General features: G+C 41.0%; 1 protein-coding gene across 3 annotated transcripts in view; it reads left to right on the top strand.

The window, feature by feature from the left end:
- Positions 1–17,507, top strand: part of BRINP3 (BMP/retinoic acid inducible neural specific 3) — a 298,580-nt gene that overhangs the window by 8,667 nt on the left and 272,406 nt on the right. For all 3 annotated transcript variants that reach the window (XM_038414794.2, XM_038414797.2, XM_038414795.2), the window contains exon 2: positions 13,338–13,623. In XM_038414794.2, the coding sequence (XP_038270722.1) occupies positions 13,388–13,623 (236 nt within the window). In that variant the 5' untranslated portion in view covers positions 13,338–13,387. The remainder of the gene's footprint in view (positions 1–13,337; positions 13,624–17,507) is intronic.

The raw sequence follows: 17,507 nt of genomic DNA, 5'->3' as shown, positions 1-17,507 counted from the left end.
AGAGCTGAAATGTCAGCTTTCAAGTATTAACCGTAAACATCTTTCCATTGGTACTTCTAAATAAAATTGTTTGTTTTTTTTACTAGTTGCATTATATTATGGTTGGTAATATTGCTGAACTACAAACTGTTTTAGAACCAACTTATAGATACACTATGCAGTTTAAATCCCATCCTTTCTGCCACTACAGGAAAGATTCGCTAATAAGTCAAAATTGTTCAAATACACCAGAAAATACAACATTTTTCCCAGATGAACATGTTTTAGGAACAAATTAGATTAGAAGCCTAGAATAATACACACACACACACACTGTAGACTGCCCAAACCGCATGACATAATTATTACTTCCAATCAAGCATTGTGTATCATCATCCTGAGATGCAATTAAGTCCAGCTGATTTGCTGAGATTTTAATCTTTGCTCAGTCAGCCATAAAATTCATGTGCTTAGACCCATAAATTAATAACTATAATGTGAACATTTAAGAGCATCTGGACATCACCCATATACTAGCTACAGAATTATAAAATTCACCTCCTTCCAGCTAGATAGTGTCAATAGTCCTGGAAAAGGAATACAAACAATTCTGGAAAGTAGAACAAACTTTGCAGATTACAAGTACCTGTATAAGAACACCTCGCTGTGATATATTAGTTGTCACCCATAGATCTCAAAGCACTTTACAAAGGAACTGAGTTTCACCGTTTTGTAGATGGGGAAACTGAGGCACAGGAGGTTAAAGTGATTTGCCCAAGATCATCAAACAGGCACAATCAGGCATAGAACCAGGGTGCTAGAGTTGCTAGCTTCCACTTTAGGTACCAAAGTCCCAGATAAAGGCAGTACTGCTCCTAAGCCCTGCTCAGCTTGTGCCAAACTCTGTAGGTACTTAAACTAAGTTGTTTGTGAAGTTTTCACAGTAAAAGTTTCCTACATGCCAATGTTCCTGCCTCACTCTAGGAATCTGGATGTCTGCCTCTTGACTAAGAACCAGTGGATTCATGAATCAGGGGAAGACAGGAGTTCCTCTATCTACCTGACTTTCAGGGTCCAATCCACAGGTTCCTTTGTGAGTGTAGTCCATGAGCTATGCTACAAGCTGTGCTTTAAGTGTGAGGACTGGCTAGGAATAATGTGATGCTGTTCATGAAGAAGCAGCAGAAATTTGGCCCTCTGCTTAAGTGATATATGAACTGTGTGGACAAATTTTCTGCAGATAAAAATGGGCACAACTACACTGACTTGAGTGGAGTTTTACTCATTTACCCCAGCAGACAACTGGATCCATAGCCTGTACAGTCAAGTATTAAATCTGTTATGGACTTTGGAGTCCATTTGGATGAAAGGCACTATAGAAATAGAACACATGATCTTTACTATTCTGTTTGATACTGCTATCTTTTAAAATTTTGTTTTTCATTTGTTTATAAAATAACAGACTTTTTAAAAATTATATATAATGTAATTGGAGTGGGGGGAAATGTGGTGAAAGAAAAATGAGACATCACTGAGACCTGCACTGCTGTAGAGGACTTCTGGCTGACTGTGAATCCTAATTGGAAAGACAGGGTTTGACCTGCCTCACCTGAAAATGAAACCAGCCAGACTGAAAGTTTGTGCAGGAAACTTCTAGAGCAGGTGACATCTCTATGAAAGTACAGGATGATTACCGTTTCCCGAGCCAAGTCACAAGAATCTCCCAAGCAGAGGATCAAACCGAACAACTCCAAAAATAAATAAACAATAATAATAATTAATAACATAATAAATTTAATAAAGAGCTACCTACAAGATATATTGGGGCACCATTAGAAACAAGGGGACTAGGATAATGGGAGTAAGTGCAATAACATTTGAGAAGATGGACAACAGGAAGAAATTGAAGCCACTGAGCCTTTTGGAATTCAGTATCAGGCAGCCACCTCTTAAAGCTTCAATTCAAAACTGATCTATTACAATTGATAGAGTGCTCTGCTCTCTTGACTCTCTTCCTAATGCCAGAGAACACCCATATGTCATTATTTTCACTCTCCATTACTTTGGGAAGAATGTTAGCATTTTAGCAGCTACAAGGAAACTTCTATTTTATCTGAAGTGCAGAAGATTTCCTCCCTGCCCCAGGATTTGACTCAGAACCTCCAAAGACAGGAACTATAAATAGAGAGAAACAGTTCCTGGAGGAATAGGATGAACAGCATCATCATCATCATATGTTGCACTTTTATATGGCCTCTTTCATCTAACGATCTGAAAGCACTTTACAGGCATTAATTAATTAAGCCTCACAACGCTCCTGTGAGGAAAGTGCTATCATGATTTTATGTATGGAAAGCTGAGATAAAGAAAGGTTAAAGGAATTGTCTAAAATTCCCGTGAACTGGGCTCTAATCCAGTAGCCTCTTGCTCCAACCACTTTCCTTCCTCTAGATGGTACCTAGTCATGCTTGGAAAGCTGTTGGTCACCAAAGGTTTTTGCTTTAGGGCTTGATTCAACCTCTATTGCAGTTAATGGGAGCCTTTCCTTTGATTGCAGTGGGATTTAGAGTGGGTCTTCAGAGTAGAAGGGGTGGAGCTAACAGTTTATATATCTGATCTCCACTTTGAGATGACAGGAATACTTCCTTAAATTGAAATTGAGCATTTAGTTTAGTAACTAACATGGGTTGAGCAGATGGATGGGAATAAATAGACCAGAGCTGTTTTGTTACTTGGTGGTATTGCTTCTTACATATGCTCATGCTTATGTTTGTATATGTGTGTTTCTTACAGATATGTGATACTCAGTAGGCATCCTGGGCCAGAAAACTCCTGGCTGGGACTGATGATGAATGAGGTGGATATTAGTTCTCTTTGATTTCTGTGCTCTTCTGCAGTGGAGAATATTGTCCTTATCTAGTTTTTAGAAGCTTCCAGCTAGCTAAAACTTCCCTGAGTCTGATTTTAAAACAGGTGTCCTACAAAACAAATGAGTGAAAACATCTGTCTACCAATGGAATTTTCTATAGTGCTCACCTCCATAGTAGCTAAATTCCAACTGTTATAGATTCAGGGTTAACTGGCACTTCTCTCTCCCTCCCTTAGCCTCCCCCCTCCCTTTGGACAGAAGGCCTGTCCATTTGCTGGATCAGAAAGAAAAACTCTGTATCAGTTCAAGCTCACCTTTTTATGCCAAAAATCCTTTTGTCAAGTCTCTGGAAAACCCAACCTGAACCAGTATATGTAAACACCCCAGGAGATGGTGCTTCTTTGCAGTTGTTTATAATCCCAGGTGTAATCACTACTGTCATAAAGTAGGAACAATTCTACATAACCCATTTATAAATTTAATCCAATGACCCCCTAAGATACTGCATGGGGTTGCAATATCTGTCACACAAACATTGGCTACACATAAGTCTGCCTTTGATGCCTTTGGTTGAGTGTGCCTTTTGATCTGATGAAATACTGGGCCTGCTGCTGCTGTCCCTGTAGGATAGGTTCCTAGCATTCTCTTTTCGCAAGAGAGATGGTGCCATTTCTATTATACATACCCCAATATCATTTGAAGTTTTAATTAAAATGTGTGGCCAGATTGTAAGTGTCCTTGTGTAGGTGCACAGAGAGTTGCCATGAAGCATTTTCCTCTGCCCTTCTCCAGTTGCACAAAGACCTCCGCAGTAGCACTCCTTGTGCTTAGGCAGGAATTGCTCACCATTAATTCCCACCTAGGAACATACCCCACCTTCTTTGCACCAGCCTACAGAGTCAGGCTGGTGCACCACCAGGAGCAATCTTCCTGATTTTAATGTGTGGCGCTTCCCAGCCCTGTTCACATGGAGAAGCCTGAGGAGAGAGCTTGTGATTGCCTGTGTCACAATCTTTGTTGGTTGACCTCCTCTGACAGCATGACTGTACACTGCATACTATGCGAGGCCATGGCATAAACAGCAGGATCTAGCCCTTTGCAAGTTTTTCTACAAGACAGTAGGGTGAGAAGGATTTTACATTAGGGACCATGCACCGAACTCTGTATATAATTTCATAGGTCTCACAATGCCTAGTGTACATACACAGAGTTGAGATGGCAATTTCTGTGAGATCCAGTAGACCCCACTCCACCTGCATTTGATATCAAAACCTTTTCTCTCCATGCAAAGGGGTCAGTAACTTCAGAAAAAGGTTCTCACATCGCTTAAATAACCGAGGCGTAAAGAATTGCTTTTCTACAAGCAGCCTCACCGGTGCCCTTGTGAGCATGGAAAGCAAAATAGAGATTTAATCGGGCTTGCCTTTTATGCCTCTTGGAATTTGTGTAAATACAGATCCATAGGGCTTTCCGATTTGCAGTGTGCTGTATGGCTCTAGATCTGATAGTAAGATATATGCTGGCTCAGTTTCAACACAACACCGGCAAATACGACAAAAAAGACTTTTGGTTGGTATACACATTCCCTTTAATATAGACATATAGTTTTCCCATAATTTAACTGCGTTCTATCTACCAGATGCTTAGATAGTCATTACTGTAGTATTTAAGAGCCTCACATCAATAATGGATTTTATTCTCCAACATCTGTATTAGGTAGGAAAGTATTATTTCCAATGTAAAGATTAAGACCTGAGGCACTAGGCTGAATATGTGAATTTTCCCTGTTTATCATAGATACCTTATCAGCTGCTACTTCTGTAGTCTGAGCGCTTCACAACATCCCTGCAAGATGGAGAAATGTTATTGTCCCTATTTTACAGGTGGGGAACTAAGGCACAGACAGACTCACTTGAGGTCACAGAGGAAGTCTTTGGCAGAACAGGGATTTGAATGCAGTCCCAGGTTATTACCTTACCCAGTGGATCATTCTTCCTGCCCTAACTGCTCAGGATTCTCTCAGCACAAGAGAAATGCTGTCAACTCCATCTACTCTGGACAGATTAGGTGGATTAGATTTTTCCAGCCCACGCTTTTCTAAGGCTGATTTACCAATTGAGGACTGTTTCCCTATCTGGGAGACACAAAACACAGGAAGAAACAATCTTGGGCCACCACCAAGTCTCACTCTTCCCATTCACTTTCAGCATCTCTTCTTTATCTGGAATATTAACATGCAGGAAAGATCAAGCAGGAAACTGATTCCTTTGACACTATACACTCCACAGAGCAACAGCCTCCTCCACTAAAATGGGAAAATAATTAAAACTTTAATCTGGGGACATTGCATCACGTCATCAGCTAAAATACGTAAAGACCAATGAGCACAAGAGGATGAACCTAGATTAAGAATACTGAAAGAGTATGAAGGTGCTTGTGATTTGGGTTTAACCTTACACATTAAGATGTAGGTGGCAAAAGGTAAATAAGCTCCCTTACAAATATGATGGATTAAGAGAAAATCAAGTTTGATATACCTGACAGGTATGTTGGCACTGGTGGTACACAGGTACAATAAAAACACACAGATGCATTCTATTAAGCACTCACAGAGATCCTCTGGAGTTAATTCTCTATAGGGATAGAAACACTACATATTTTAAGCCACAGTAATGCAAGTTAAGAATGTGATCAAGATAATGAAATCTTACAATGCAGACAAACCAGATGATAGCTGCAGCAGTCAGGGTTGTCCCCTGACGGTTTAGATATTGCTCACTGCTAGAGGCAATGAATAATGGCTAATAGAACAATGGGATCACCTGGTACAGAAAACCCAAAGTTCCTATCAACTCATGTTCTCTGACCTCCCGGGTCATAATTTAAAGGGGCCCTAACCTGTTTAAATTTGGCTTTTATAGTGAAGACAAAGGGAGGATATTGGTCCATTAAAAAGGTGCTATAAAAGAAAACACATTAGCTATAAAGAACATATAATCAGGTAAGGGATCAGGACCTGGAGGCAGCCCATGCTATTTTAGAGCCTGAGTGTAAAGCTTTTGCAAAATCTACCTGGTCTGAAAAGTTTAACCACATTCATTCTTCTGAAACTCTCCCTCTCCTATGGTCAGACACAGACATATTGGAAATAATAATAAAAAAGGACACTGACATCAGAATTCCTAAGAGATATCTGATCATGTCCTGCTATCCTGTGGGTCAAACTACAGGCTAACATAATGCTCAGACTCTGCAGGGTCAAAGTGACTGGAGGGAGGGATTTTCAAAAGTGCTCCCCATTGGCCTACACTCTGCTGCCATGAAAGTCAATGGTAAAACTCCTGATGGCTTCAGTACTAAATGCTCAGTGCTTTTGAAACACCCAATCAGAAGGTTTAACATGCTAGACAAAAGTCTTTTGACTGCTCAAACCTGCCTGTGGAAACCTTCCTCTGGCAGGCATCCCTCTCAAGCAGCCTCTGTCCCTTTTAGAAACATCACCAAGAATTTATGTTGGAGTCACATGGGTAAGATACATTTTCTTTCTTCACGGGTCATAAGTGGTTTTCCCCACACAAAGTCTGTGTCAATCTCAAGAGTCTCATGTAACAGCCATCCCCAAGACAAGATTTATTGTAGCTCTGTCCAAATGAAAGAGAATGATTGGCTGCAGCCAACCCCAGTAAAAACAACTGTCTGCAGTCATGTATTCTCCATCCTAAGTGCCTCTTACTTCTGGCCAAGACACACACAATGTCCTTCAGACAGGAAAGCTGCTCTCAAGGAGAGCTTCCCTTTCTTCCTCCCCCCACAGAACCCTATGCTCTGAAATTATAGCCGAGCTTTCAGGTAGTTATCTCCTGCTTCTCCTGGTCCTCATTAACTTCTTCTTTGCCCTCCAAGTGCATAGAGTCTATGCATCCCCCTCCAAACACCTGCTTACACAAAGCACAATATCATGCCTTTGACTGTATCAAGCATAGGTTCATATTCAAAGTGTTTACTTCATGGATTCACTGCTTTCCTTCAAGCAACAGATAAAACATTGAAATAAATGGCCAAAGTTCCCATATTGTTGGATGGTGTATGCTAGGAGTGTATCTTGTCGTATTTGTTACTCATTCATTAATGACCCTTCTTCACAATCCATAAAGAATGCTGACCCAATCCATGGTTATAATGCTGGAAGGAAATCTCATAGTTCTCTGTTCTTTTTTAGGCAATAACTAGTTGAACTCATGGCTAGTGTTTTGCTAATGTTGGACAGTGTGGGCCAGATTTTTAAAGATATTTAGGGACCTAAAGATGCAGACATGCATATAGTAGCTTTTTAATCAATGACAGCTAGGCATCTAACTTGCTTAGTTACTTTTGAAAACCCCAGTAGGTGCCTAGGTGCATGTTTAGGTGTTTGAATATCTTTGAAGATCTGGCCCTGTGTTACTCTCTTAGGGTGACTAGACAGCAAATGTGAAAAATCAGGATGGGGGGGAGTGTAATAGGAGCCTATATAAGAAAAAGACCCAAAAATCAGGACTGTCCCTATAAAATCAGGACATCTGGTCACCGTATACTCTCTCAGCTGAAGTGAGTTTTACTGCTTTGTGTGCAATGACTCTTCAGATTGCTTGTTATTAAGAACATAACAGTGGACAAAATTATTGCCAATTACCATTGTCCCAAATTTGAAACACATCAAGATCCTGCTCTATTGAAGTCAATGTAAAATTCCCATAGACTTAAAATGGAGCAAAGCCAGAGCCCTAGTGTTATGTGCTTTGGTTATTTTTTGGAAAGACTGCACTGTATTTAATGATTCTTTCCTCAATAGTACAAAAATCCACTTCCAGATTTCAGTTAGTTAGAGATGATCCTGTCTGGTCACTGTTTGAACTGTAAACCTTTTTGGGAGAGGGGCAAGCTATTTTCATTTCATGTGGATAGGTACATATGAGGCCCTGATCTGTGACTGGGACTGCTAGGTGCTAGTGTAATACAAATACATAATGATAATATCTGAAATTGAAATCACTGAGACCTTTGGGCAGCCAGTGGGGTTAACACAATATTCATGGATAAGTGCTTCACTCTGACCATCTAATTTCCAAAGGGATAATTAGTTGTTTGTTTACCCACCTGACTGTGAATATTCCTTTTTGCGCTCTCTCTCTCTCTTTTGGTTAGATCTGAAGGAATTAGGATTCCTCTATTACTGGCTACTGAAGCAGAAACTCAAGCTTGGAAACATTACAATTTTCTAATATTTGTGCAGTGATGGAAATTATATTTCCTTCTAAATTATATATTATTTGTCCTTTGAAATGCCACATTTATGTAAGTATATATGAGTAGGACTATGTTTTCTTTGCATTTAACCATAGAGGAAACAAAGGGCCAGATCACCTCTATTCCCTCAGCAGAGAAACCTTTTCCTTTTTCCTGCCATTCATTGGTTCCCTCTTTGGCTACATGGTAGCAACTGCAGTGTAAATGCAAAGGAGAGTTACGACAACTCAAAGCTCTGGGAGTATTAACTCTGTCCTGTGTGGAGTTTGGGTGGGTGGGCAGGTGACAGTTCCTCAGATTGCCTGGTCCCCTGTTCCTCCTCTTCTTCCCTTCATGTGAGAGATGGCACTCCTTTCTGCTCTGGTGACAGGTGTGCCATATGTGTTGTTTCATGTTTGCATGGGGAGGGAGCCAAGGATGTAGAGGCTGCTAGACAGATATATTAGTTGAAAAGAGAGAGGGGTGAGGGAAAAACATATGTAGTCTATCATTCCATTCCATTTTTCCACAGTTCTAAAAGACAGGCTTGTGCAACCCGCTTGGACACTTTGCTCCCACTGTTAAGAACAGCACACAGGAAGCAATTTATGGTTAATAAAAAACAACTTTATTGAACATATTATGCAAGGCTACTCATTCTTATTCACCAGTAGATGACTATCTCTCTATCGACAGACATACCTCTTTTATAGAATACTTTTAACACCACAGTCCACCTGACCAAGAAGTCAAGGATACCATGTTTCATTCAGGAAACCATGAATTTTGGCTTAAGGTGACTTTACAATGTTTCTTTCTTGTGAGGATTTAAGTTGGCATAATTTGCTTTTTCTTGAACATGCTGTTCAAGATGTTCCTGCACAAAGCAGCCCACATCTTAATTACATAGCTGAGATAGCTCCATTCTTCTTCTGTATATTCTATCCTGATCACATATGAATTAGCAATGTGTGTTCTGTACGCAAAAGAGTGCTTTATGGGCCTAAGAAGATACTTCTATTTTGTTCTGTCTGGAGTATTATTCAGTTTCCTAGTGGGTTTTCATGATAGTGTGATATAATTATATGAAATCAATACATTAAAAACAAAATAGTTCAACTGACAAAGGGGAATACCTATGTTATTTCTTGTAACTGGAACTAGTAAAGTTTGTGTAGGTGGCAATACCTGTTCTGCACTGGTTGGGGCCAGATTCTCAGCTAGTCTAAACTGGCATAGCTCCATATCCTTTAATTTACAGAAGCTGAGCATCTAGCTTTGATAACCCAAGAAGATAGTGAGTCAAATTCATCCCCAGGTAACTACAAGGAGGTCACTTGATTTATACCAGGGAGGAGTTTGGTCTATCATGTTCCTTGAATGATACCTGACCGCAAAAGCTAGAAGAGAGAAGGATGAAAACTTTTTTTTATGTGCTCAGTATCTGCAAGAGGTGGAAGAATGATCCTTCAGTCATGGATCAAATAATTTTGCAAAAATATCTGTGCTAATTTCAGTCATCCCATTCTGACGCAGCACTTTTGAGAGGCAATATTTTGATTCACTTGTGTGGTTGCATCAGTGTCCTCCTCTAGTTTAAAATCCACAATCCCTATTTTCCAGCAGAGGTCCCCGTCTTCACATCCCACACCCCAAATCAACAGGAGTTCCACATTAAACTTAATGCCTCATGGAAGACTCTGGTGAAGCTCTCTGGCAGGGATTCAAACTATGGGCTTTGTTTGCTCTATCAGTCCTGTAACAGTCTTTGAACATTGTTTTCTGCGTGTGTTTTATTTCTAACAGCAACATTTCTTTCCCCCTGGTGTCATCCCTTCCTAATAAAGAAAGGGTAATTAAAACAAATGACTATGAGGAATGATGTTCTTATGGTTAAGGTACTGGATGGGGACTCAGAGACTGGGGTTCACATCACAGATTCACTGCACAACCTTGGGACAATCACTTAGGCTGAGATTTTCAAAGCTGTCCTAGGGAGTCAACTTTTAATGGAAATTATCCCTAAATTTGCTTTAAAAATCGTACCCTTAGTCTCTTTATTTTTCAGTTCCTCATCTGTAAAACATGGAGAATAGTCCTCCTTTATCTTATAGGGATGTTTTGAAGATAAATATGCTAAAGATTTGGAAATAGTCAAATTACCATATAAGCTTCTAGATAGATGTAACATAAAATTTACACAATTTGTAAATGTACAATTTTAAAAGCATATATAGTATACTTAGTAGTTTCTATGAGACTACAGTGTTTGTCAGGAGCAAACACTTATTTAAACTCCTGTTTTAGACTAAAATATAGATACCTTTTTAAAAAGTGGTTTATTTGCTTCATAGACTATACCAGGCTCTTCAGTACTGTTATGCGGATCTTTGATTTATGATATTCTTTTGGGTGTAGTGTCATAACAAGCTATAGTACAGGATCCTTTCCCACACTTATTCAAGAGTATATTAAGGAAATAATATAGGAAAATGCTACAAGTACATAAGTAATCAGCTTTCTAACATTATATCTACCCTTTTAAACCATAAAGGAACTAAATCAGTTATCATTATAATTTAATGGTCTGAAAGAAGCACCAGAAGAGTAAACTTCTTGTCTTTCATTCTTGCAATTTAAAACATTATTTTTTCATAAAAAGGCAATTTAAAAGGACTCAATGTCTTAACTGTTAGTGGCAAATTGTCAGGGGAATTTAGCTGTACAAAGCAGAGTCCTCTACTCCCATTTGCTGCTGTCTATGGTGGGAGACTGTCCTAGGCTTCCAGATGAAGGGAACATAGCTGCCTATGCAACATAGTTTTGTTCTTCACTGCCCACTGGGGAGTTTTGTGATACTTCAGCTCTGTGGGGATAGGGAGGCCAGGCTTTCTCTGCTGAAATTACTCTACTTGACAGAACATTGCTATCATGGCTTCTTTGCTTAGCCTAAATTGGGACTAAGAGTTAACAGGAAAACATCTAGTAACCAAATGGCCATAGTCGCTTTTTAAGGGTGGGAGGGTCAAGATGGATTACTGTAAACTTTAGTTTTCAGTGTCACTTCCATTTCCTTGTGATTTGTCATGCAATTCACTGAACATCATGTTTAATAGACTTCAGATTGTGGCAGAGAAAAATCACAAATCTGGGGAGAAAACTGCCATATCTTCGTATTTTGTGCATAAACATAGAAATTCAGCACTCAGAAATTGGAAGCTTTTGAGTACGTAAACATCCACGTTGTTACCCAGGGTTCTTTCAACCCAAAGCTCTTGGTAACTTTTACTCTGTGCAATGTGGTGTCAGGAAATAAATCAGGGGAGACACAGCCATCTGACCGTCAACGCAAGAGTGCTTTCACTTAAGCTAAACTTTACTTAGTGTCAAGCACTTACACATGTTCGCAACAGGTTAGTAAAACACCCCAACCTTCGATAATTGCCAAAGCTGAGTGTGGCTCTCGAGTGGCACAGCGGCGGCCCGTCTGCTGGTGGGGAACAGAAGATGCATCCAGAGAGAGAGTTCCCCTACCTCAAACTTTTCCTCCTTATTTATACCTTAGTAATACAATCACGTCACTTAAAGAAAACTTGTTAAGCAAGCAGTTTCAAAGGTCAAGCTATAGGTTTCCTTCTGGTCATTGATTAACCAGGTGTGGTTTTTTCAGAGTTTGCACACCTTGAGGCCCCTAAAATGCACGTATCAGCAATGTCAACACAATTCTTATCAGGAAGGATGCGGGGTCAAGCTACCCTTTCTGTGACACCCAAAACCCCCTCCCCTCCTGCCTTGGTTAAAAAGCCAAGCCTGCTGCATGGCCACTTTACGGCCTGCTGACTTGGCTACTTTTAGCAATAAGCAATAGTGGTTTCAAGCACTTTACTGGTTTGCCAGAATCTCCCTGTACAATGTGAGAAACTAAACGAACTTCCTGAATTCTAAAGGAAAAAAGATTTATAATGCACTCTGCATTTGGTGACCACAAATCTTCTGCAGTTGCTTAATTTGAAACATGCAAATAGTTGCATTTACTTCAGTGAAATTACTCAGGTGCTTAAAGTTAAGCATATGTGTGTTTGCAGGATCAGGACCAAACTGGTCAATAGCCATATTCATGCCTTACACAAGTATAATAAACCTTAACTGTTCCTTTCGTTACATGAATTATATCCTTATATCCTCAGACTATAGGGGATCCTTGAGTTCAAATCTACTATTGCTCCATGCTTGAGCCAATTGGCTTCCTGCAGCTGATGCGTTTATAATCCATACCCAGGACTTTCTAGAATAATTAATGTACTGTCTAGAATAACTGCATGGTGCATCTTTATTTAGCTACAGCACCTCTTTTATAATGGAATAATAATTAGAAAATGTGTAACCACAACACATTTATTTTATATGAAAATAGACTTCATTTAGGAAATGTTTGTAGATAAAGGTGTTGGTGTCAACCATAATACTCTTGGCCAAGATAAAAAGTTCACAGCAGGGGCCTTTGTAAAAATGATTATAACAGCTGCTGTCATATTTAAATATGAATAAAAAGACATTTTTCTTTGTAAATGCATCCACTAGAAAAAAAAGATCACAGAACCAGACTCTATTCAATTCCATGCTGATTCAAAATGAACTGAAGATAACAACTACATTGTTTTAATCAATCTAAGTACCTTTATGACCCTCAGCACCATAGTATCTATGAGGACCTCACAATCATGAATGGATTTTATCCTCACAAAGGCCCTGTGAGTAAGGGAGGCATTTTCCTGTTTCACAGATGAGGAACTGAGGCACACAAAGATGAAGTGATTTTTCCATGGTCACACTGAAAGTCTTTGGTGGAACAGATAATTGAATCCAGGTTTCCTGAATCCCTCCATTGTTCTGTCCTCTAGACCAGTCTTCCTATCGTTTATACATATGTGTTATTGGAACGATGTATGCCAGTTTTAAGAGGTAATAACTACTCCTTTGCTTGTTTGTAGGGTTTTAGGAAACAAAAATACATCCCTTAGAGGTTTCAACGCAACAGGGAAATAGCACAGACTACTGTGAAACTAAACCGTATGCTGTTAACTAGCTTAGTGGGTTTATGCTAATATAAAATGTAATAAAAATAGAGGCCACTGACTCTTTAAGATGAAAGGAAGGAAACTTGTATCAGCTTCCAAGGAATGACTAGTGTGTACTTATCTAATTGACTGTATATTTTGTCTAGGTGTTGAGAGAAAGCTAAGAGAATGAAGACTCTAAGCCCACAGTGGAAGCATGATATGGCGATGCAGTGCTGGTGCTGAATTGTTCTCTCTGATGGCTCTATGGGAGTGGATAGCACTGAGTCTTCATTGCTGGGTTTTAGCGGTTGCTGCTGTTTCGGATCAGCATGCCACAAGCTCCTTCGACTGGCTCCTCTCTGATAAGGGACCTTTCCATCGCTCACAGGAATACACAGATTTTGTGGACAGAAGTCGACAGGGATTTAGCACAAGATACAAGATTTACAGGTATGAAGCAAAGGGAAGGCAATTATAGAGCTTTCATCCTTAGAAGTTATACATACATAATAAGAGTTTGTTTGTTTTTTAAGGGAAAGTGTCAGATGTGAGGACAAACTCATAGACAAATTAACTGCTGAAATATATGTACGGCCATTTTTGCATTATATATTACAGGAATGCTTGCTTATGCTGTTTTTGTCTTGCTTTAAGAGATTTTGGTGACTGATAAAGTTGATCTGGAAATAATTGACAGCAACCATCTGTTCCCGAAATTCCTGGGCTCTCCTCCAAAGTAAATATTAACTCTCAATAATATCCTTAGACATTAATTTATTTTCCCTAATTGCTGAGGGACAGATCATAGCACCCTTGTTCACCCAGAATAGTACCTTGCTTCTTGAGTAGTTCCGTTGATTGAAACCTATGACAAAACATTGACTTCAGTGGGGCCAGGATTTCACCCAGCCTCAGTATCCGTAGCTTAAAATGGCTTAAAGATTTTAGATATAGGTAGATCTGTGGTTTCAAAAGCAGCTTTTAACTTTGGATTCTTCATTCCTAAGGACCTGATTTTCCACAATGTGGAGCACCCTTAGGTGCTATTGACTGGAGCTGTGGGTGCTCAGCCATTCTGAAATCAGGCATTTGGTAGGCCTGTTTATGGTTGAATAGACAAAAACAGAGGCACCCAAATTAGAGGCCAGTTTTGAAAATGCAGGTTGCACTGCAGAATTGCTTTTGCTGATTGTCCGCAGCCTGCCAGTCCTCCGTCCTGCTGAATCAGCACTAAGAACTACATCCCTCTTGTCACTATGACAAGGTAAACAATTTAAGACATACATTAACAAGTATGTTATCTTTAAAAAAGAAATGGGAAGTAGAAGGGAGAATACAATGGGATGGTAGAGAGCGTAAGGGGAAAGAAGGGAAAAAAGGGGTCCCAGGAGACAAAGGGAAAAGGAGGGAAGTCTGACAGAAGACATATTTTTCTCTCTTAATGTTCTGAACATAGCCAAACAGTTCTCTACCAGCCAAACGAAAGAGGCTTCAACAATACAGTACAGGCCATCTGTCAGCTTCTCCCATAACGCAGCCCCCCCCCATCTGCACTTAAGCCCATAAAATGGTTTACCTGTTTTGCACAGATTGGTCTGTGGCACTTTCCATCTCTTTTGTAAACAGGAAGCAGTGAATTAGAGAAAGGGAAAAGATTATTTATTTATTTGCCTGTGTGTTCAACCAAATTGCTGGTAATTTGTAATGGTTTTTTTTTTAGAATGTTGAAGCTGATGCATTTTGTATCTTAAAACACCTTGCCTATTTTCCTTTTCTTGTGCGGGCACTAGAGGGCGCTGTGTTGCAGGTCAATTTTGCTGTAGGATCTCCCGCAGCATAAAGAGGAATTAAAAACATTTTGTAATAAAATGGGATTCAGAAATGTGCACTGATGAAGTAGTCTGTCTCAACAGAATAGTAGCACTCGATATGTACTGCATTTTAAGAGCCAGCCATCAGAGCCAATAATATAAAGTCTGAAAGAATGCATTTTATTTGTATTATTTTCTATTAATCAACAGTGAACCAACATTATCTTGGTAACAAAATGAATGAAATGTATTTTAGTTTAATCCTTTCAGTACCGCCATGGAGAATGTACCATGTCCAACCCCTTTATGACTACAAGAAGCTGAGGTGTTTTTTCCTCCCCCCCTCCTCCAAGCCATCATTATAGAAACATTGTCAAGTCTGGCAGATCTATAATCAGACCTGTCATATTTGTTTAAGTTTGTGGGAGTATTTACATTGCTCCATCCCTCAAAGAGCAGGATTTGTGTATATTTCAATACCATGCCTACTCCCCGCAAGAAATGTGCAGGCAGGCAAAACAGAAGAGTAGAACATTGAATTGCTACTGCTGATCAACAAGAAACAGCACCCTGTGAATATCAATTCCCCAGATAAGAAACCTAATGTTAGGGGACTGTTGCCCCCTTATTAACATTCAGTGGGGTATTTTGGTTGGCTAGCTCCCAGTACTAAAAGGGGAAGGGTCTATGGGAAATCTGGACCCTGAGACTGACAATCCCCAGGAACAATGGGGAGAGGCCAATGCTCCACGTCAGCCTGAATGACAGGGTGGGCAAGCTAATCAGAGACTCAGGAGGCCAGGGAGGTCTTGTTCTCCGTGTGAGCTGGATTTGCCTGGGTCAGACAGAGTGGGGCTGAGCTAAGGAGAAAGCAGGGGCCCAAGCTGAGCTGTGCCTGATCCAGTGAGAGCAGACCCTGTCCTGGGAGCAGAGCTGCAGCCCCAAAGCCAGATGCACAACCCAGAGAGAGCAGACTTGCCCTGGGAGGAGAGCTGCAGCAACCAGAGCCAAAGCCAGATGCACAATCCAGAGAGAGCAGACTTGCCCTGGGAGGAGAGCTGCAGCAACCAGAGCCAGAGGATCCAGAAAAGCAGCCCAGGAAGCAGGTCAGTGCCGGAAGCAGAGTCATAGAAGCAGCCTGCAGAGCAGATCTGTCCTGGGAGTAGAGCTGTAGCAACCAGATGCAGAGTAGCAGAGACAGAGTGGTGGAGCTGGGGCTGGAGCAGTCCGGAGCTGGGTGCGGTGAGCAGCTGGGAAGAGCGAGGGGGACCCTGGGCAGCGGGCCCAGCACAGAGAGACGCCTCTGCCAAGAAGCTCTGCGGCCCAGGCTTGGATCGTAACCCCGACAGGGCGGGGGCGACACCGGGAAGAAGGGTCCTATCACTTAGAGCCTGAGAGCGTGTGGCCACCACCAGAGCAAGTGTCCAACACGCAGCATCCCTGCAGCACAGCCAGAGCCGGAGAAGAAGGCCTGGGACTTACGAGGAACAGACTGTGAACTGCCCTGACATTCCAGAGACACTGTTTGTGATGTTCCCTGCCACAGAGTGGGTTATGTGTTTCCTTTAACCTTTCCCATTATTCTTTATTCTTTTTAAAATTAATTGTTGATTAAATAACTTGCATTTGCTTTAACTTGTATGTAATGGTCAGTGGGTCAAAGAAGTGCCCAGTGCAGAGAGAGAACCCCGGAGTGGGGACACCCTAGCCCCTGTCCTAGGCGACCACAGCAGGGTTGGGGGTCGAGCCCCACAGGAAACCTGGGCCCAGCCTTGTTGGGGTTACGAGGACTCTGCCAGACAGGAGAGTGGAAGGGGAGTCCTCAAGGGCAGGGAGACCACTGGGTAAAGGAAGTGGGAGCGAGGACTCAGATCCTTTCGCTAGCCCACTTCACCGGGGTAGTGCAGAAGCCAGGAAAGTTCCCCACAAGACCGGGACTATTCCCCTGCTTACACTAACTGTAAGATTTCTGTATAAGAATACCACCCCCTTAATATGTTGTTCATAACCAATGTTAAATATGGGAAAATACTATAAAATATTGGAGAATTTTTTAAAATAAAGGTTGTTTTTAATCCCTATTGATTTTCTATGGACTGCCACAGATAAAGGTATTTGGGGCCTAATTGTGCTCCTCCTGCCTGACAACCCTCTGTATTTCCTGCATGAATGCAACCCTATCATGTCCAGGGTTAAAGGAAGGTGGTGTCAGCTGCCTTCATGTCATCACATCCACATCAGCCCCAAAAGGCTCGCCAGTCGATTGCTGATGATGACAGGGGAGGGGATGAAATGGACTGAGAGAATGAATTATTTTATGTATGATTCCCTTCTGTGCTGGAACCCTTCCCATTGAGGAGGTTGTGGGAGCGTTGCTGGCTGGCATAGCCTTTATAACACAGCAGTGATGGAATAGGTGGAGTGATTCAGGACAAATAGTTTGAAGTGTTCCTTGTGAAGTTCATTTTTCACCAGAGTCCTCTTTCAGTGGCTCTTTCCACAGATGAGGGTAATAGAATCCTC

Source organism: Dermochelys coriacea, chromosome 8, assembly GCF_009764565.3.
Source record: "Dermochelys coriacea isolate rDerCor1 chromosome 8, rDerCor1.pri.v4, whole genome shotgun sequence".
NCBI classification, from domain to species: domain Eukaryota; kingdom Metazoa; phylum Chordata; order Testudines; family Dermochelyidae; genus Dermochelys; species Dermochelys coriacea.
The sequence above is the reverse complement of the archived record's forward strand: the minus strand, read 5'-3'. Positions and strand labels throughout refer to the sequence as shown.